The following is a 21,139-nucleotide window of genomic DNA, read 5'->3' as shown; positions in this document are numbered from 1 at the left end:
AGATGTGCGGGAAAGGATGTGACACCCTCCCATCTGCTGCCCTGCTCCCTGTTCCTGCACTTCATCCCCACTACCCACACTGTGTCACCAGATAAAGCTCTCTCGGTGTCAGCAGACTGTTGAGACCTACCTGGGCATTTGGCAGAGCTCCACCCTGGGCCAGCTCTGTGCCAGAACAGGGCAGTGCTGCCAGGCCTCCCCATGCCTGCCACGGCTCTGCAGCACTACTGGGGTGCCAAGACCAGGCTGCCCTTCTCTACAGACAGCTGCAGGCAGTGGTCAAACACAGGAGCAGAATGCATGTGTCTAGCATGTTACATGTGCCTACTGTGCTGTGGGCACACAGACGTGGGTCCTGCAACATCACAGCCTGCAAAGCTGAGCGTCCAAAATACCACAGGTACCGACGCCAAGCGGCTCTCCTGTCCCGTGGGGTCCGTGTGATGCATGCTGCGTGTGGCTGCCATCGACCTGTGCGCACTGCCTGCCCACTGGCACGTCAAGCAGGGCTCACACCCCGCCCGCTGCGTGTGCTCGGGTGGGAGCTGCACGGCGTGCCCGGGGCACGGAGGCTGCTCGCTCATCCTGGCAGCTGCCGCGGGGCTGCAGGTCGCGGGCAGGCTGCGGAGGGGTGTGGGGGATGTGGCACGGGTGAGTGCCAGCTGCACCCTCGCAGACTGGGCTGGACCTGCCTAACGCGAGCCGAACGAACAAAACGTTCAGGTCAGGTCTTGCACGTGGGGCTCGACGCCAGGCAAGTGCAGAGTCGTTGCAGGCTCGGACAGCGCGGGCGGGAGAGGTGCTCTGCTGTGGGCTGCTGCCGGCCCCGTCCCATCCTTTCTCCCGAGCCGGCTCCCTGCAGGCTGGGAGCGGTGTCCTTGCTGCACCCACTGCTCCAAACCAGCTCCTCTGGGGGTAAAGTCCGGAAGGTGGATGCTTGACACCTGCCGCCTGGGAAAGCCAAACAGAGCAGGGGCTGGTTAAACTGGCACGGCAGGGTGGGGAGGGAGGGAGGGTGAGGAAGCAGGGAAGGAAGGGAGGAAGGAATAAAGAAAGTAAATGAAGCCGGGGAGGGGAGCAGAAAAGAACAGAAAATAGAGGCGAGAAAGGAAGAGTTAAGGGAAGGGGACAACCAGCACAGTGTCCCCCAAGCCCACTCCCTTCCATCCCGAGAGTTTGGAGGTTCCATTGGACTCACAGTGCTTGTCCGGGGAAAGTCCTCATGGTGTCCTCCACATCCAGCACTCAGCTCCCAGCCAGGCAGGCAAGACACTGGCCCAGGTGTGCCAGGCTACAGCATCTCACCTGGCTCCGGTGACACGCTGGCAGCTGGCAGGTGAGTGGCTTCGCCTTCCCCTGCTGCCTCAGGAGTAGAAAATGAGGGTGATGCCGGCTGGATGGGGCTTTTATAGCCCTGATAAAAATAGCGCTGGCTGGCCGATGATCGGGGGGCCGGAGAGATGTGTCTGAGCAGAGACAGGCGAGAGGGCTGGGCTGGTGGCGGTGAGCCTTCTCCCCAGCACACCTGTCACGGCTCTGTGTTTGCTCAGAGCAAATATTGACCCAGGGAAAGCAGGCTGGGCAAGGGAGGCGATTAGCCCACCTAGATTAGAGGCAGAGCAGGTCTCTATGCAAACTCTCCAGGGCTGCCTTTGTTAATGGGAGCCTGATGGGCTGATAGGAGCCAGGAGCTTGGGTGCTGGGGCGGGCTGTGGAGAGGAGGAGGGGGTGGGAGGGTTGGGGAGAGGGAGAGGAGGAGACATTCATTAACCTGTACTGGAACAACACCAGCTGTCACTTTTCCACCTACCTGCTTGGCTCACTTTATAGATGGAGATTAGGGGAGGCAGGTGTGGGGGTACCCTACCTGGGCACCCCTGGTATGGGGGCTGCTGAAAGGTGAGGGAGCAGTAAGGTCTAAGGGCAGGAAAGCAAAGCTATTGCCTACCCCAAGCAGCCTAGCACTCAATGCCTATGATGGCAAGGACCCCCTTGCCCCAGCTAACCCTCACATGCTGAAGACCCCTTGGGCACACCAGAGGCAATGCACATTTGGTTGACAGGAGCCCACAGCCATCTGAGGCAGGTGGCAAAGCAGAGCCCAACAAAACCACCTCTGCTTGCTCTCTCTAGAAGCTGTTCCAGCATGGCCCTGTGGGCCAGGAGCCAGCTCTCCCAGCACAGCCCCAGGAGCAGGGTGTGTTTGGCTCCATGTGCACACGCCTGCCCGCGGGGTCACTGCATCCCAGTCACAACACTCTCCCGCACCCTGGCTGTGTCACTGCCCAGCAGGGCAACCACTGCTGACACCCCTGTGTTGGTTCTGGGAGAAGCATGCAGAGCCCATGGGGGGCAGGAGAATTTTGAACCTGCTGCCACAGCACTCAGCCCTGCCCGTCCTCAGCTGATCTCAACCAGAGCCAGCAGGAGCTGAGCTATCTCTCTGGGTTACTCTGGCACCCACAGCTCCCTGGACAACAGAGCATGAAGTGCAGTTGCAGTGGCAGGAGAAGCTCCTTTGTGCGAGTGCACTGGCCTGTTTGTTTGCCTAGGTAGGTGTGTTTGAGGGTGGGACAGGGGCTAATACTGCTCTAACCCCCACAGTAGGCACCTGCAGATGTCCTGATCGGGACTATCCTTTAGGAACCACCACATTGTCCTTTCCAGAGCCAGAGTGCTTACAGTGGATTCCCAAACGTAAGTGGACAGTCACAGGTCCTTATCAGTCACTGCCACTCAGCTCTTCTTTGGAGACATAGCACTTTCAGAGTCAGGACTTTGCAAGGCAGGCTCCATTCTTCCTGCCTTCTGCTGTCTCCGGGACTGGGGTCCTGCAGGCTCTCAGCCCAGCAAAGCCTGGCATGGGAACGAGTTGGAGTGATGCCAGCCTGCTGGTTTGGTGTCCCTGATCCCCTTGTCCAGTTTTGACAGCAAAGGAAATGCAGAACCACCTCTGCCCTAGATTGTGTTGCTAAGAGGAAATACGATGTGCCCTCTCCAGCTGACACTATGCAGGTCCTGCCACTTGGGCTTGCCCACTTCTCCTTCCCCAGCGTGGGAAATACACTGGGCAGGACTCCCGTCTGGGCCATGCACCGACAGAGCGGAGCAGCAGCTCCTGGCATAGGATGCTTGGCTGCTCCCACACCTTCCTGTAGAAGCCAGAAAGAATAAACCAAAACCAAACAGTGCAGTGGTGCTGCTGCAGTTCCAGCAGACATCTCCAAGCCCAGGTGTTGCATCAGAAATGCTCTCTCACCCCAACCCCTCCCCTGTGAAAGAGCATAGCTCCACCACGCAGCAAATAGCATGCAGAGCTGCCCTGTGGAAAGTGAGAGAGGAGCAGGTCCCTTGAGCTTGGAGAGCTCCCTGCACCAGACAGCTATGCTGGGGAGCATCTTCCACATGGCCTGACCCTGGCATCCCTAGGATTGCATCTACTGGCATGTGCCCTTCCCTGGCACGGCAATGCCAGGACCAAGCCCCTGCTCGTGGAGGCTCAACGTCCTCTCACAGCAGCCAAAGAGTTTGTGCTGCCTCACATGAGACAGTTCCATGACTGACCAGTGCTCATCAGAGCAGCTCTCCTGTCCCTTGTGCCTTGGCCTGTCCAGAGCATGGAAAAGAATGTGCCCATTCCCAAGCACCAGAGCAACAGCACACAGCCGAGCCAGCGAACTCCAGGATCTCAGACATGGGAGGTCAGGGCCCAAGGATCTCCCTCTAGCTCTGTCTAGGGTTTTGGGAGGATCACCTTCACGGTTTTGCTCTCCAGATTTTGCCCTGCCTGGGCACAACCTTTCCAGTTTTCTATCTAATACTCAGTCCAAAGAAAGGTCTGATCCCAAGCGGGGGTTGTGCACACCTGCAACAAGAGCCCCGTGGAACTGCTCCCTAACACTGCCACCTTCCCCACACGGACACACAGCCGCAGCCAGTGGGTCTTTGCAAGAGGGCTCAGAGTCCCCAGCCGCAGTGGGACAACACAGCCTTGCAGACACCCTGGCAGAGAAGACGGAGAGCAGCTTTGTTCCCTTCCCTTTATCTCCCAGACAATGGCACAATTCAGCAGGTGTTAAATGTTTTAATGGGATTCAGGTTAGCTTCTGTTGCCCACCTGCCCGAAGGCCATTTCACCCCTCCCTAGGAGCCAGGACTAACAGCCAGGAAGAAAAGACCTGTTGTGCGTTCCATTAACTGCCTGATGACTGAGCACTGCTGATAACCAGCACGGGGAGAAGGGGAGCCCCATCAGCCTGCCAGGCTCACGCTCGGCCATCTTCACGCTGGCTGCATGTCCCCAGCGGCCTGGCCATCAACCACAGGAAGGAACATCACCCCAGTTCGCCACCCAAACACCGGTGGTGAGCAGCCAGACCTGTATCCAGAATATCTGTCAGAGACACGCATTAGACACATGGGTGGCGTTGGAGCGGGGCCCAAATCCAGCCCTGGAAGCCACTGCAACAGTCTTAGACTTCCTCCTGCCTGAGAGTCAAACGCAGTCAGCAGAGCCTGTCCCTCTTCTGGAAGCCAGGCTGTGCATCTGGTGCAGTCTCACAGCTCGTTGCCTTCAACCTTGGCAGTGGGCAGCAACAAAGTCCCTTGCTAAAGGCAAGTCTTGCCCACCAGCACTGCACAGCTCTGCCTGCACATCACCTCACCACTGCCCCGGGATCCAGACTCGGGGAGAAGCAGCAGGGAAGCATCGCAGCCCCCGGGGGAGTGCACTGCTGTAGGCACTCCACCCTGCAGAGCTCTCAGGCAGTGCCTAAGGTGCTGCTGCCTCCCTTTGCCCAAGGGGTTCATAGAATCAACCAGGTTGGAAGAGACCTCCAAGCTGGTCACCCATGCCAACGATTTCTAAAACCAGGGCCTGGGTCAACTTCCCAGCCTGAGAAGAGGAAGCAGGGATTTCCCCACCCTGGGGAGGGAGCTGTACCTGGTATCATTTTAACTTAGGATGGGCTAAAATAAGAAAAGTGTGTGGCAGCTGCTGGTGGCTTTGCTTAGTGCACGCTGAGAGGTTCTGCTGGACTGGCACCAGGGAAGACCTACAAGAGAGGTAACACACTACCTTCTCACCCCACCTGCACAGGGGGGAAAGATTTCTCTTTCAGACAGATGGGTAGCTCTCAAACTTCTTGTTCCCTGACTCACCTGTTGTTCAAGGCACTATTTCAGGGCCATCTCCTACCAGAGAGACAGAGAAGTTAATTTACTTCTGGTACTGCTCCAAGAGGCAAGCAGAGTGTGAGTTTCATTTCCTCCAGGTCCAGGCTGTGTGAGAGAGTGGGACAGACAGGAGCTCTAATGACAAATATTCTCTGCACGTAGAATCATAGAATCAAGCAGGTTGGGAGAGACTTCCAAGATCGTCCAGTCCAACCTAGCACCCAGCCCTGTCTGCACTCAGCCTCCATCCATTCACTCCTGGGTGTTACAGCAGACTAGCATAGAGCCTGTGCCATGTTGACCCATCTGTCTCACAAGGCAGGGGAGTTAAGCAGTGACACAGTCCAGAAGGCACAGATCATGCAGCAGATCTGAGGATGGACAAACTCAGTGAACCTGTAACTGCTGCACCAGACTGCCCTTGGGCTCCTGCAGGCAACTGCATCCAGCCTGCTTTAGGACAACCACGAGGCTCCTTCTCCTGCCTGTGTTGCCAGTCTGGGAATCCTGTCACAGGGTACAGAACATTTGCCATGAGCAGATCCTAGTGAGGAGCCTGTACCAGGCAGAGCCATCCCAGCTGGACTGCACAGTTAGGCTGTGCTGCTGCCTTGCGCCGGAGGGGCAGGACATGGCACTCTGACATCTGTTCAGCACCAGCTTAAGCCCGGAGGAGGAAAGAGAAGTGGGTGTGACACTGGAGAGCTGGCACCCGGAGTGCCGGGGGGGAGGAGAGGACCTGCACTCCTGCCGAGAAGGATCCAGGCCCCACGCAAAGGCTGCAGGCAGCCAGGCTGTGCTCCGGAGCTGGCAGTGCCTTTGCCGTGTCTCTGACAAGGGGAACAGCCAGGCCCTCGGGCTGAGTAACACTCACACGTCCAGAGCTCCGAGCAGGGCGCTGGGGTGCTGCTGGGTGAGCTGCAGCACCTCGGGGCACGGGAGGCACTTGTCCTCTGCTAAGCAGGGCAAAAGCCTCCTGTGGTAACTTGTGTGGCTCGGGGGCTGCAAGGGGAGAAGATGCAACTGCAGTCTTGGCTGGTTACCGGCACTGGGAGGGTTCATAGAATCATCCAGGTTGGAAGAGAGCTCCAAGCTCATCCAGTCCAACCTATCCCCCAGCCCTATCCAATCAACCAGACCATGGCACTAAGTGCCCCAGCCAGGCTTTTCTTGAACACCTCCAGGGACGGTGCCTCCACCACCTCCCTGGGCAGCCCATTCCAATGCCAATCACTCTCTCTGGCAACAATTTCCTCCTAACATCCAGCCTATACTTCCCCCGGCACAACTTGAGACTGTGCCCCCTTGTTCTATTGCTGGTTGCCTGGGGGAAGAGGCCAACCCCCACCTGGCTACAATGTTCGGAGTGGGACACCAGCTGCATCCCCACCAGAGTGGTGAGCCCGAGGCAGGACTGAAGGAGAGGGGAGATGCTGCCTGGCACGACAGCCTTTGCCAGGGAGCAGGCAGGCGGTGCCCAGCAGCAGCTGCAGCTCTGCGCTCTCGCTGGTGGCTTCCCACAACTAACACTGCCACCTCCCGGCTGTGCCCATCCCTGCTCCTTCGCCGTGACCCCTCCCGCAGCTCGCCCACTCCCCTCTGCCGCACCAAGGCTCAAGACATGCACGTCCCCGGGGCACAGCCTCGCAGCTTGGAAAGAGAAGAACCCCTCCAGGGTGACCCCAACCCCAGGCGCACGGATGACATAAGTTACACTCTGGCGCCTGTGTGCCCAGAGGCCAAGCTGCTTTTATTGGGCTGCCGAGTGTGCTGCGTGGGGCTGCAGAGGCTCTCTTGCACTGGGTCACTCCAAGCAGGGCCCGCAGCAACCACGGAGCAAGGAGGGGAGAAGGATTCAGGACCTGCATCCTGCTGATGGTGGCAGGGGCTCAGCACCGAAATGCCCACCTGTCAGTCCCTCCTCAGGACTGACACTGCAAAGCAGATCCCACTCCTCCCCTAGCTGGTACAGACTGGGGGCAGTGGGAATAGTCACAGAGGTTGCCCACATGCTCCATGTAGCCTAGGGATGTTCTTCTCTGATGATGTGGCCAGCCACAGAGAGAAGAGATCTCACAAGCCCTGCATTGGAGTGGCCAGAGGACTCAAACTGGAGCTGAGGACACAACCAGGACACAGGTCCTTAGAGGCAGCCAGCACTCTGAGCCCAGGTCACGGTGTGGCAGGATCAGGGTTGGTCTGGACATCAGAGGGACAGGATGAAGAGTGGAGACAGCTGATGTGCTTAAAGAGCTCAAGCAGCACAGCGTCCAGCAGCTATGCTCTTGAGGGTGGAGGTGCTGGACTGGTGATTCTAAAGAAGAATAAGAGATTTTTGGGGGCAGGGAGAGTGCAGCCTGCTGCTGCCTACCCCCCCAAGGCAATCATTCCTTCCTATGGGATCATGAGAAGCAGCACTTATTGTTCATCTAGACGAGACTCCTCCAGCTCTGGTGATGACAACATCAACCCTCTCTCATCATCCCTCAGTTCCATCTCCCCAAGGCTCCAAATCTGCCTCCCAGTCAGTGGCCATTCCCTCAACCTAGACTGATCCCAGACCATCTTGGACTGAAAGAGCTTTGATCTTCCCCCCTTCCCCCCCTCTATCAGAGGCTGTGCTGCCTGCACCACACTTCCCAAGACATCTCCTTGTGCTGGGCTCTCCAGTGCCTCAGGCCAGCCCCTTCTGCCAGCCCCTCACTCAAGAGGTGATGTGCCAAGAGCGGCACGATGGTGTCAGGCCCACGGGAGGAGTGAAGCATTATCACCTCTGGTCTGTGGCTCAGAGCAAGCCAAGAAGGGGCAGAGGCTTTGGGAGTGGATCCCTCCTTTTGCCCAGGAAGCCTTGGCATTGATAGGCAGCAATGACTGAATCAGTCAGGGCTGGAAGGGACCACAAGGGTCAGCCAGTTCCAACCCCTCTGCCATGCCCAGGGACACCCTACCCTAGAGCAGGCTGCACACAGCCTGAGCCAGCTAACCCACGTGGCAGCTGTGCTTCAACCTGACACATTAAGGACAAGTCCTGTCCCACCACAGCACAGATACACTCCACTACCTGGGGGAAGGGGCAGTGGGCACAGCAATGACCATGGGCCGGGCAGTCAGCACCACCTCCCCGCGGCTGGCTTCGATCAGGATGTTCTGCAGAGTGTTCTCCAGCACCAGCTCCACCAGGCTCCCGAGGGCCGACTGCCTGGGGGGACAGAAGTACAGGCAGAGGACAGCTGTCGGAAGGCAGATAAGGCAGGCGGCTCACCGTGACTCCTCCCAGGACACGTCGAGCACACTCTGCTACGCTGTTTCCTGAGGCCAAGGCACCAACGATTGCAGCGATAAGCTGCTGACTCTCCTCCCAGAGCTGCCACCAGCTGGCATCAGGTCCTCGCTTCAGACAGAGCTGGCTGACTCTGGTTGTGCTGCTTTCTCCCTCCAAGCTGTGCTGTGTTTGTGCCTGTGTATGTGGCCTGCAGCAGTGTGCAAGGCTGTAGCCACAGCAAAGTCAAGGTGCAGTGAAAGGAAAAGCTGAGGGAAGCAGAGAGTGCACTCTAATGTCCCATACAGCCAGGAGTGTCTGAGTGTAAAGCAGGCTTCACTCACCAGCTGGCACTGCCCAGGGCTCAACCCAACACAGCAAAGTGGCACTCTTCAGAAGCCACCGTCAGGACAGGGAGGCCAGCACTAATTTCCCCCCAGAATTGCCCAGCAGAAATGGGTTTCTGCCCAGGCAGTGTGCTGCCATGGCTCTTTTGCCTGTGCAGCTCTTGCCTTTTCTGTGTGACCTCCTCCTCACCTGCTCATCATCTCCTCATGCTCCTTCAGCTGCTCCTTCTTCTCCCAAGACACCAACAAATCACAGCTGGGAGAGTTTTCCTGTCTCAGTTCCTTCCTCTCTCCATCCTTCTCAGAGTAAGGATCTGGCAAAGTAGAGACCCTGGAGGGGAGGCTGGAGCACAGCCTCCTGTCCTGGAGCTCTGCTGATTCTGCAGACTGGAACTGGGAAAAATATGGGATGGGCTCATCCAGGCTTCTTCTCATTGCATCATGGAACTGAGTGTCCTCCAAGAGACCTCTGGTAAAACAAGGGATGAGTCCCAGGAAATGAGATATCTGTATGACCCCAGAAGATGATTACAGGACAGTACAAAAAAGGAGGAAAAGCCTGTCTGATGCCAATGCTTAGCTGGTCCATTCTTTCCTTCTGGGCCTAAGGCAGGCAGCAAGATGGCCTGAGCTAAGCAAACCATCTCTGCCTCCCCAGCACTGGTTCTTTGGTTCTTTACTGCTCTAGACAACTCAAGTGGATCCCAGTGCAGCCTGCCCCCAAGATCATGGCAGGCTTCATTCCTGGGCACTGACACTGATCACTATGCAGAGAGAGGTGCAGTCCCTAGCTGGGGAGCAAGGTTTTGCTTTTAGGTGTCACACCAGGCCTCCCGAGCCCATAGTCCCCAGGGCAGCATTTGGCAGGCTGAGTACCCTGTTCTGGAACCTCCTGAATGCACAGACTCCTCTGGTATCAGCGGAGGGATGGTTATGCTGCACACACTCCCCTGGAGGACAGGGGCTGCACAGCAAGCAAAGGCACACTCACCTGATGACACCTGTCAGTATGTCAGCCACTAGCTGCAGCTCCTGCTTGGAAACAGCACCCAGGGACAGCCTTTTGGGATCCATGTCTAGTCTGGCTCTATCCCTGCTCCTATCCACAAGCTTTCCTTCCAAGGTCTGGTTGGTGAAGGGCCTGGGAAGGAAGAAGTTGTTCCACTAATGGCATCACTACAGAACTGAACTGCCAAAGACCTTCACTCCCCTGGTTGAGCAGCAGCACTGCAGGCAAGTGAGGTCTGCTGCACTTGTGACAGCAGCACAGAATCACAGAATCACTCAGGGTGGGAAGGGACCACAAGGAGCAGCCAGTTCCAACCCCCCTGCCATGCCCAGGGACACCCTACCCTAGAGCAGGCTGCACACAGCCTCAGCCAGCCTGGCCTCAACCACCTCCAGCCATGGGGCCTCAACCACCTCCCTGGGCAACCCATTCCAGCCTCTCTCCACTCTCATGCTGAAGAACTTCCTCCTCAGCAGGGTCACTGCTACAAGAACTGAGCTCTGACAGTATCTCCTCTTTGAGGGAGGGAGCCACTGCCAGCTAATATGCTGGGGAAAGCAAGGCACCTCCTGCCTGATGCTGAAGCACTGGAGAGGAGCACAGCTCTAACTTCAAGTACACATCACAGCATGGACAGCCCTGGCTCAGCTGAAGAGGTCAATCCAAGAATCTGGATCTCTTACCGGGAGAAGAAGTATTTGGGGAACTCTGAGGTGAAGCTGCTGAAGAAGTCCTCAACACAGTAGGACCTGGCTGTCACAGCAAGGTGTAAGAGCATGGGTTTGGGAGGCTCTGGTTTGACCCACACCCGACTGGATCCTTTGTCCAACAGCAGTCTCCTCTCACAGCACCCAGCTGGCAGATTTGGCTTAGGATGGGGTTTAATAGGAGGCAATATCTATTGGAAGGAAAGAGATGGCAGGTAGTTAATTGCTCCTTTGGCCACAGGCAGGCTGGTGTAGATGTGAGCACAGGCATGACAACTGGAAAGCCCAACAACCAGAGCCACCTGGTCAGGAAAGAGCATCAGAATGATCTTGGCACCAGTGTATAGGTACAAGGCACATGCAGACACATAGGAAGTTTGGTCCAGTCCCTCCTCACTGCCCCTGTGCCAGCCCTGAGTGTCTGCAGGGCTTCGGATTCCCCAGGGCACTCAGGGCTGTTGCACTCCGATCCTTGTCTGTGGAAGCCTGGGATACCATCTCTGCTCTTCTGAGCACACCAAGAGTGCTGTGGGAGGAGGGATGTGCAGGAATGCATGCAGAAATTGTCTCTAAGCCTGGGAGCAAACCAGGAACTGACTCCAGCTGCACTACATGGACTGGCTTAAGACTGCATCAGCAGCAGTCATCTCAGGGCCATTTTCTTAAGGTAGGCAGGAGCAGAGCAGAAGCCTGGTCTAGATGGACACCACCCAGTTCTGGAGAAGCCCTCAGGCATCACAGGACTTCAATGACCTTTGAGACAGAGATGTCCAGCCCCTGGCAATGAGGTCAGAGGCCTTCCACCATTCCTGACAGACACAGCAGGAGATTTCAGGCTCCAAATTGTCACTAGGAACCAAAACCCTAGAGGATTACATGAGCCTGGTTTTACTTTTCCCCAACCACCCTTATGTTCATCTCAGTGAATGCTTTAGCCTGCACCACTGATAATTAGCAGCACAGGACAGAGCTGCCCAGAGCTGACACCTTCACTGGACAGTGCCTGGCATGCAGAGGAAATCTGCAGGGTCCCTGTGGTGGCAGTCCTAAGAGAGCAACACTGCCTCCCAGCTGAGGCAGTCTACTCCAGCACAGCCTCCTGGCAGCTCCCCTTAGCCCTTCTACAGCTTGAGTTAGATGGTTCTCCATCAGCCCTGTCATTCCTACAGCATGGTCTTGCTGACAGCTATAGATGCAGCACAGCTCAGCCTTGGGGCCCAGGCAGTTGTGCAGAGCATCCACTGGGACCTTGTCTCACAGCTTGCCCACTGCTGCTGGCAAAGCAGTGCACACTTGTGCAAACTTGAGGGGACACAGAGATGAAGCAGGCAAAGTTGAGGGGACACAGAGATGAAGCAGGCAAACTGAGCTTTAAAGCCCTTCACACAAGCCAGTTCTGCCTGCAGCTTCTCCCAAGGCACACAGCACAGCTCTCTCAGCAGTGAGGACAAAGTCTGCACCATGTCACACCAAGGTCCTGTCACTGCCTGTTGTGGCACATATTTCACTGTGGCCCCAGCCTGAAACCAGTCCAGGTCCCAACTGCCCTGCCCAACAGCATCTTCTCTGCTTATTCAAAAGCCTTTCCCCTTTCTCCAGTCATGGGTGCACATTTGGTTCCAATTTTACTTTCCATTCACCTCAGCTGGAAAGTTACTGCCCACAGGCCACAGCCAGACAGTCTGATTCTTCTGGCTCCTCCAGACAGTCTGTCTCCCAAAGCCTGATGCTACAAATCCTGCTGTGCTCTCTGCCCAGGCTCCCACGCTGTGACATCCAGCACTTGCCTCTTTTCTAAAGCAGTCAGTTTAATTCTGTTATGGGTGAGACAGGCCTGACTTACTTTGTATTTCCTGAGCACAGCTGAGGATTCAGGATGATTTTTTATCTCAGCAGAATCTGATGAGCTCTGAAAAGAAGAGGAAAAAAGGGAAAAATGAAAGGAAAAAAGAGAACAAAAAGAAAAAAGGAAGACAAAATTGACATGTAGGAAAGATATGGGATAGAACAAGGCTCCAGGGCTCTGTTTTACTTTGTCCCACCCCAAGAGTCAGTGACCTGATCCCTTCATCCTTCACTCATGTCACATTCTTGCTGGCAGTTACACAACTTGTCTCCAGTGTTTATTCATGGTTAAAAAATTCCAGTCACTGATTTTCAGAGCCACTGGCTTTGAGTTTCCTAAGGCTTCTGATCCACTTCCAAATTGCAGATGACCATCAGCAACTCAGAGTTTGCAAGGTGATGCTTGGCTAGAAAATGAGATCTCATTTGCCACTATCCACAGATCAGCTATGAGACCTTGAGGAGATCAGCCCCTCCTGGCCTGTTACCAACTTGGCAGATTTTCTTTGGTGACTTTCTGGTGGCCTTCCAGGATCTGAAGGGGGCTACAAAAAAAGCTGGGGAGGGACTTTTGAGGCTGTCAGGGAGTGACAGGACTGGGGGGAATGGAGCAAAGCTGGAAGTGGGGAGAGTCAGAGTGGAGGTGAGGAGGAAGTTGTTGAGCAGGAGAGTGGTGAGAGGCTGGAATGGGCTGCCCAGGGAGGTGGTTGAGGCCCCATGGCTGGAGGTGTTTAAGGCCAGGCTGGCTGAGGCTGTGTGCAGCCTGCTCTAGGGTAGGGTGTCCCTGCCCATGGCGGGAGGCTGGAACTGGCTGCTCCTTGTGGTCCCTTCCAGCCCTGACTGATTCTATGCTATTCCATGTTGACACTGGTTGCTCTTCCTGAGCTGACCTAAGGTGGTGTAAAGTTCTGGCAGCACTCACCTCTGCAGGTGACTTTGGCTTCTTCTTAGTCCCAAAGTCCTCCTCTGTGATGGTGAATTCCATGGCTTGGTGTTTCTTTGCTTTTTCCCACTCCTGCAGGTCACTCTGGTACTGAACCAGTGACTCCTGGATATAAACCTATGAAGCAAAGCAGGACTGCAGGCCTAGAAGGGAGCTGCAAACAGCACAGCCTCTGGCCAAAGTCCATGCTTGTCACCAATTCCTCCCTTCCAGGAGGTCCCATCCAGAAGCTCAGACACTTTCCATGTTTTCCAGTGGCAGGAAGGGGAGAGAACAGTGCTATTATAAGACTTGTACAGAGAAGAAACAATCTCTTGCCAAAGGACACCTGGACACTACTGCAAGTCTCTGCCCTTGCTGATATTAAAGAAGCAAGACTTGCTTTTCACAGACACTTAAGGCTTCAACATCCCACTGAAAACCACTCCCATTCAAGCTGTGACTTCTAGTAGCTGAGTTCAGTGCACAAAGCCACATGCTGCACCAGCAGACCTCACCTAGTGAGCTGCATAGACAGAGAGACACTAAAAGTATCAGCAGAGATGAAGCTCAGGGTGCTCAGGAAGGAGAAGAGCTGCTCAGTGTTATGCAGTGAAGGCCTGTTCCTGCAGCTGGAAGCAGCAGGCTGCTGACTGCTGGTGCCAGCCATCTGAGAAGTGCAGTGATGTTCCCAGCTGATGGAAATGCACAGGGACCTCTTAGCTCTCACCTCACACACCAAATCTGTGCTACAGATGGAAGCACTCCCTGAAGGTTGCAGTGTGATGAAGCAGGGGATGCTCTCTCCAGGCTGCAGAACCCCAGACTCTGGAGCAACCTGCAACAACTGATGGGAAAAAAACAAACAACAAAACAGAAAAACAAGACAGAGAGGAGCTAACTGGAGTGCTGTGTCCAGTTCTGGAGCCCCTGGGACAAGAGGGATGTGGAGATGCTGGAGCATGTCTAGAGCAGGGCCAGGAGCATGCTGAGAGGGCTGCAGCAGCTCTGCTGTGAGCACAGACTGAAAGAGTTGGGGCTGTGCAGGCTGGAGCAGAGGAGGCTCCCAGGTGACCTTCTGGTGGCCTTCCAGCATCTGAAGGAGCCTACAAAAAAGCTGGGGAGGGACTTTTGAGGCTGTGAGGGAGTGACAGGAGTGGGGGGAATGGAGCAAAGCTGGAGGTGGGGAGAGTCAGCCTGACCATGAGGAGGAAGTTGTTGAGCATGAGAGTGGTGAGAGGCTGGAATGGGTTGCCCAGGGAGGTGGTTGAGGCCCCACGGCACCTTCCAGCACCTCAACATCTCTCTGCAATGGAGGAGCCCAGAACTGGACACAGCACTCCAGGGGTGGCCTGAGCAGTGCTGAGCACAGGGGCAGAAGAACCTCCCTTGTCCTGCTGCCCACACTGCTCCTGAGCCAGCCCAGGATGCCATTGGCTCTGCTGCCCACCTGGGCACTGCTGCCTGATCTTCAGCTCCTCTCTCCCAGCACCCCCAGCTCCCTCTCTGCCTGGCTGCTCTCAGCCTGTAGCACTGCTTGAGGTTGTTATGGCCAAAGTGTAGAGCCCTGCATTTGGCCTTGTTCAATCTCATCCCATTGGCCTCTGCCCACCCATCCAGCCTGGCCAGGTCCCTCTGCAGGGCTCTCCTACCCTCCAACAGTTTTCAGGTTACCCTTCTGAATTCCTGTCTTTTCCTCTCCAGTCATAGAATCAGTCAGGGTTGGAAGAGACCACAAGGATCAGCCAGTTCCAACCCCCCTGCCATGGCCATGGACACCCTACCCTAGTTCAGATCTAGTCCTAATCCTTGTACCTTTCTGTGCCCTGCCCTCTCATCACAATCAGCAATTCCCTAGAACAGTTTCTGAGTATCTGATTGAAATGGAGTTGCAAGGTCATGGTATGACAGAGGTGGGCAAGAAGGCTGTGGAGGAAAGAGGAGGACTCACCCTCTTGCTTTTGGAGGCACTCATCCGCCAGGAAAACACAAGAGCCCTGCTCGCCGAGGCGCTGTTGAGAAAGACGAGCCGGCTGGCTTTGCTGCAGCTGGGGACATCCCCAAGGCAAATCTTGTGCTGTGACAAGGTGGCTGCCTGAGGGAAGCGAGGTGAAACCAGGAGGAAGAGCAGAGCAGGAAGATGGAATGTGGGCATGGGGGGAGGAGAGTCACAACAAGGTCACCTTTAAGTTCCCCAGCGACTCACAAATAAACCACCCTCTTACTTTCACCACAGCCTGAGGGAGTGCTGTGTTTCTTGTGTTTCTGCTGCAGCTAGAGTGACTTTACAGCAAGAGGACACCCCTGCTGCTGCCAGATGTGAGTGAGCAACGAATGGAACATAACTCTGGTGCTGGGGCATGAGAGGATCACAGAGGGCAGTAACACCTAGATCCTCTCGGAAGGCTTTCAGTCCAGACCTTTCCCTGTTTCAGGTGGCAAACACAGGAGGTGCCTTCTTGTGCAAAATCCTCACCGGCCTGAAAGCCAGCTGGGGGAAACTGCTCCCTACCCCACCCTGCTGTCAGTAGGATATTCTGTCCCACTCTCCAGGCACAGAGCAAACTCCAACTCATGAGCCGGATGATTAGAGAAGTTAATGGCTCTTGTGAACAGACCACAGAGCCTTGTGGAACGGTGTCTTTGTTAGCAGCCCAAGATAGGTTTTCAATCACCTTCTCTTTGCTGTTCCCAGGAATGCAGTGGCCCTCCTGAAAGCCAAAGCTGTGGCTAGGCTCTAAGGCAGGCACATTAGTGTCACACAGAATGAGGCCTTTACCTGCCTCTGCTGATGCTCCTTGATGTGGGTTCACCACACTGGCATCTGTGGCTGAGTTTAACAACGGATTGAGCAGCCTGGCAGGACTGCCACAGCCACGCAGAAAAGGCTCCTGCTGAGCCAGTGGAAGGTCAAACAAGTCCTTGGGATGTGCCTGCATTAGTGAGCAGCCTGCAGCCCGTGTTCAAGTGACACATCAGCTGGGTTTGGCTGTGGAATGGTGGCAGCCAGAGTCTGTCAGGAGTATAATGCTGGTCTTGTGAATGAATTACCAAAGGAGTAAGTGTCATAGTGGCACATAAAAAAGGTAGCTGTGACTGGGGGAAGAGGGGGGTTAACCTTTAATAGAAAACTCAAAGCCTTTTTGTGTTCTAATGGCAGTGGAAGCAGCAAGCTGGAAGGAGAGCACATTTCAGAACTGCTACAGTGAGTTAGGCTCTGGATGTCCTACTGGAAAGGAAATGTCTTGTTCTGTCTCATGGCAAAAGAACTCTGGTGCAGAACAGGCTACTGCTAGGTGGGGCCAGCTTAACGTTTCAGCCTCTCTCACACACCTCTTGGTGATCATATTGCTCATATCAGCACTCCCAGCCTTACCTGCCCAGGCACAGCTAGCTTGGTAGAGCCTGGAAAGACTGAAGGAGACAAAACTTCACTCCATGTCTCAGTGTCTCTTGCAGCATTTGGATCGTAGCCTACTCCCTGGAAGGTGATCAGAGCTGGTTCACCCCCTAGGATGTGGATGGGAACATCAACCTGCCTTGGACAAGACAACAGCTTTAAGCCCAGAGTCGTGTTTGGCAGTGGTGTGCAATACACAAGTACACTCCCCGAGGGACTGCTCTGAACACACCACACAGCTGGAGAAAGAGAAATCCAGTCTCCTTTGCTCTCTCAGGCCTTGAGCTGCCCTGCTCACTCAGGGAAGCTGCTTCAGTAGTCAGTTAGGCAGTGACTGTTTGAGATGGGCAAGGGACTCCCTCTGGGAACAACAGTGCAGCTGTGAAGTTAAATGTGTTTCTTTTTCCCATGCATCCAGCACAGAGTGAGGCAATGAGCAGTGCTCAGTCCAGCTCCAAGCCACCCCTGCAGGAAGAGCCTGGATGGGGCACTTAGTGCCTTGGTCTAGCTGATTGGCTTAGGGCTGGGTGCTAAGTTGGCCTAGATGAGCTTGGAGGTCTCTTCCAACCTGGTTGATTCTACTCTGTGAGTCTATGAGCACAAGGGGGAACTTCTTTGCTGTAAGGGACCCAGAGCACTGGCACAGGCTCCCCAGGAGGGTTGTAGAGTCTCCTCCTCTGGAGACTCAAGGCCTGTCTGGATGTGTTCCTCTGTGACCTGAGCTAGATTGTGTGGTCCTGCTCTGGCAGAGGAGTTGGACTCAATGATCTCTTTGGGTCCCTTCCAACCCCTGACATCCTGTGAGCCTCTGGCCCTGCATCCCTGTTGCAGCCTAGGACTTTGGGAAGGTCTTTGGGAAGATCTCTTTCAGACTAAGTATTTGGGAATGCTGTCTCCAGAGAGCTACAACAGTGTTCACTGCAACAACAAGACACCAACTTCAGCCTCTTTGATGGAAGTTACTGGAGGCCAACAATGGACCACAAATATCAGAGCAGATACTTTTGACTATCTGATCCTTGATTGTGGGAGACTCTGCTCCTTGGGAAGAAGAAACCTATGAGACAGTGACTTATCTGCTCCATTTTCTGACTGCACCACCCACTCATCTGCTCTCAAGACTCAGAAATGGAGCTCAATTCAGCTCCTACATGACATGGACCAATCATTAGTAAGAGATCTAAAGGATTTTAGGCACAGCAGAACAGAAAGAAATTGGTTTTGTCAGCCATGAGGAGGGCCTTACCATGTACTTTCTGGCTTCCAGTGGTGAGAAGAGCCACTCAATGTGGCCTGTTGTGCCAGGAGGGATTTCTCCCCTGGGAGTTAGACAGACAAACACAGGATGCTGAAAATTATCCCTCTGGAGCCCCAGAACATTGTCCAGCTGAACTTCAAACATCACAGGCACAGAACCAGCATTGTAGAGTTCATAAATCTGAAACAAATCAGACAGAGCAGTGCTTCTGATGCCAAGCTCAAGCTAAACTACTTAACACTTCCCCAGAGGGCTGTCAGAAGCATCAATAATTAATTAGTCAGCTTGTCTGCTAAGAACTGAGGAGACCTCATGGAGGATTTATCACTGAGGCTGTGCTGAAGGTTTATCTCTACATGTGCCTTGATAACTGCACTGCCTCTCCAAGAGGTGCTCTGCAAATTCAGCCTAGGAGAAAATGAATACAAATTAGCTAAAGGGATGAGTGCAAAGCAGATTGTTTGCAATGCAAACCACTCACATTCAAGTGATCCTAATTCAATTCAGCCTTTGTCATTTCCCAAGTAATTTAGACAGAACAGAATCAAGGATGGCTCTTTTTTTCCCTTCCTCTCTCTAAGTGTTTAAGGAAGTTTAATTAATTTACTAAAAAACTAATTAGGATTTCTTTCCAGAGTGCCTTGAACAGCTCTGCAAGTTTTAACTGGTATCCAATGCAAGAGAGCAGGAGACTGGCAAGAGAACTGGGGAACAGCCCAACACACCTCATCGGTTCTGCACTTTGGCCACAGCAACCCCAAGCAGCACTACAGGCTGGGGCCAGAGTGGCTGAGCAGCCAGGCAGAGAGGGAGCTGGGGGTGCTGGGAGAGAGGAGCTGAAGAGGAGGCAGCAGTGCCCAGGTGGGCAGCAGAGCCAATGGCATCCTGGGCTGGCTCAGGAGCAGTGTGGGCAGCAGGACAAGGGAGGTTCTTCTGCCCCTGTGCTCAGCACTGCTCAGGCCACACCTGGAGTGCTGTGTCCAGTTCTGGGATCCTCCATTGCAGAGAGATGTTGAGGTGCTGGAAGGTGCCCAGAGAAGGGCAGCAAGGCTGGGGAGGGGCCTGGAGCACAGACCTGTGAGGAGAGGCTGAGGGAGCTGGGGGTGTGCAGCCTGCAGCAGAGGAAGCTCAGGGCAGAGCTCATTGCTGTCTGCAATTCCCTGCAGGGAGGCTGTAGCCAGGTGGGGTTGGGCTCTGCTGCCAGGCAAGCAGCAACACAACAAGGGGACAGAGTCTCAAGTTGTGCCAGGGGAGATCTAGGCTGGATGTTAGGAGGAAGTTCCTGTCAGAGAGAGTGATTTGCATTGGAATGGGTTGCCCAGGGAGGTGGTTGAGGCCCCATGGCTGGAGGTGTTTAAGGCCAGGCTGGCTGAGGCTGTGTGCAGCCTGCTCTAGGGTAGGGTGTCCCTGGGCATGGCAGGGGGGTTGGAACTGGCTGATCCTCGTGGTCCCTTCCAGCCCTGACTGATTCAGTGATTCTATGAAGTGCTCCACCTGGAGTGAGTGCCAGACCTTGCCACACCAGAGATTATACAATCACAGAATGGTTTCGGTTGGAAGGGACCTCAGAGATCATCTAGCTCCAACCCCCCACCACAGGCAGGGACACCTCCCACCAGAACAGGTTGCTCAAGGCCTGAGATGGTGAGAGGTACTCTCCCTGCTGCCATCCCAGCAGCCATACCCAGGCTCTGTCTTGTACTGGTCTCACAGTTCTGCTGTGATGCTTTCCTGTGGAGGCCATTCTGCTCCCTAGGCAATGCTCCAGGCACTGCCTGTCTTTTAGCCACAGTAACACTAACTCATTCCCTCTTCCTGCTGCTGGGCTGGGCCCCAGGATGCTCACCTGTGTGGGGGGCTGGGTGGTCCCAATGGCAATGGGTGTGAAGTGATGCTCAGTGGATGCAAAATGAACATATGGCTGGTCCCGGTCCACCGTCACACCACTGAAGTTCAGCTGCAGTGGAAAGAAAGGCAGTGTGATGGTTTGGGTGTTACCCCCCACACACACACACAAGAAAACACCCAGAGCAGACTCAGCTGGCTGGAAGTTAAGGAATGGAGCTATACTTACAGCTTAGCACAATTTACAAGCAGATATATAGAGAACAGTTACAGTTATATACAAGTTAAAAGTAACACAGAAACACAGAACCCCTCCCAGAAAGAGTCAGATTGCCAGGAGGGCTCCTGACCCAAACCTCCTCCCCCCTCCCCTCTTTCCCACCCTTCAGAAATAAGCAGATCAATCCATGTAGTTCTCACAGGATCAATCTGGAGAGATCTGAGATGAGAAGTAAAAAAGACAACAAGGAGGTTAGAGGGAAAAGGGTTAGGTTATAATATCTTTACTGATGATCTGGACCAGGGGATTGAGTCCAGCATCAGCAAGTTTGCAGATGACACCAAGCTAGGAGCAGGTGTGAAGCTGTTGGAGGGTAGCAGAGCCCTGCAGAGGGACCTGGCCAGGCTGGATGGGTGGGCATAGGCCAGTGGGGTGAGATTGAACAAGGCCAAGTGCAGGGTTCTATACTTTGGCCACAACAACCCCAAGCAGCACTACAGGCTGGGCACAGAGTGGCTGAGAGCAGCCAGGCAGAGAGGGAGCTGGGGGTGCTGGGAGAGAGGAGCTGAAGATCAGGCAGCAGTGCCCAGGTGGGCAGCAGAGCCAATGGCATCCTGGGCTGGCTCAGGAGCAGTGTGGGCAGCAGGACAAGGGAGGTTCTTCTGCCCCTGTGCTCAGCACTGCTCAGGCCACACCTGGAGTGCTGTGTCCAGTTCTGGGCTCCTCCATTGCAGAGAGATGTTGAGGTGCTGGAAGGTGTTGAGAGAAGGGCAGCAGGGCTGGGGAGGGTCCTGGAGCAGAGCCCTGTGAGGAGAGGCTGAGGGAGCTGGGGGTGTGCAGCCTGCAGCAGAGGAGGCTCAGGGCAGAGCTCATTGCTGCCTGCAGCTGCCTGCAGGGAGGCTGTAGCCAGGTGGGGTTGGGCTCTGCTGCCAGGCAAGCAGCAACAGAACAAGGGGACACAACCTCAAACTGTGGCAGGGCAGGTCTAGGCTGGCTGTGAGGAGGAAGTTGTTGGCAGGGAGAGTGATTGGCATTGGAATGGGCTGCCCAGGGAGGTGGTGGAGTTGCTGTCCCTGGAGGTGTTGAAGCCAAGCCTGGCTGGGGCACTTAGTGCCAAGGTCTGGTTGATTGGGCAGGGCTGGGTGCTAGGTT

The 21,139-nt window shown here is 55.0% G+C and overlaps 1 protein-coding gene across 6 annotated transcripts in view; it reads right to left on the bottom strand.

Moving 5' to 3' along the window:
* Positions 1-6,900: 6,900 nt before the first annotated feature.
* Positions 6,901-21,139, bottom strand: part of CFAP65 (cilia and flagella associated protein 65) — a 40,518-nt gene continuing 26,279 nt past the window's right edge. For 3 of the 6 annotated variants that reach the window (XM_064164948.1, XM_064164966.1, XM_064164975.1), the window contains 12 exons: positions 19,769-19,879; positions 17,911-18,102; positions 16,641-16,799; positions 15,216-15,359; positions 13,995-14,111; positions 13,265-13,402; positions 12,341-12,406; positions 10,474-10,688; positions 9,773-9,922; positions 8,972-9,250; positions 8,237-8,374; positions 6,901-7,489 (listed from right to left, as the gene is read on the bottom strand). In XM_064164948.1, the coding sequence (XP_064021018.1) occupies positions 7,453-7,489; positions 8,237-8,374; positions 8,972-9,250; positions 9,773-9,922; positions 10,474-10,688; positions 12,341-12,406; positions 13,265-13,402; positions 13,995-14,111; positions 15,216-15,359; positions 16,641-16,799; positions 17,911-18,102; positions 19,769-19,879 (1,746 nt within the window). In that variant the 3' untranslated portion in view covers positions 6,901-7,452. Of the gene's footprint in view, positions 7,490-8,236; positions 8,375-8,971; positions 9,251-9,772; positions 9,923-10,473; positions 10,689-12,340; positions 12,407-13,264; positions 13,403-13,994; positions 14,112-15,215; positions 15,360-16,640; positions 16,800-17,910; positions 18,103-19,768; positions 19,880-21,139 lie in introns of those variants that run through there. The other 3 variants (XM_064164985.1, XM_064164957.1, XM_064164996.1) reach the window with 3 other exon arrangements.

This window comes from Pogoniulus pusillus, chromosome 2 (genome assembly GCF_015220805.1).
Source record: "Pogoniulus pusillus isolate bPogPus1 chromosome 2, bPogPus1.pri, whole genome shotgun sequence".
Lineage (NCBI taxonomy): Eukaryota > Metazoa > Chordata > Aves > Piciformes > Lybiidae > Pogoniulus > Pogoniulus pusillus.
This window is presented reverse-complemented; position numbering and strand designations above follow the sequence as displayed.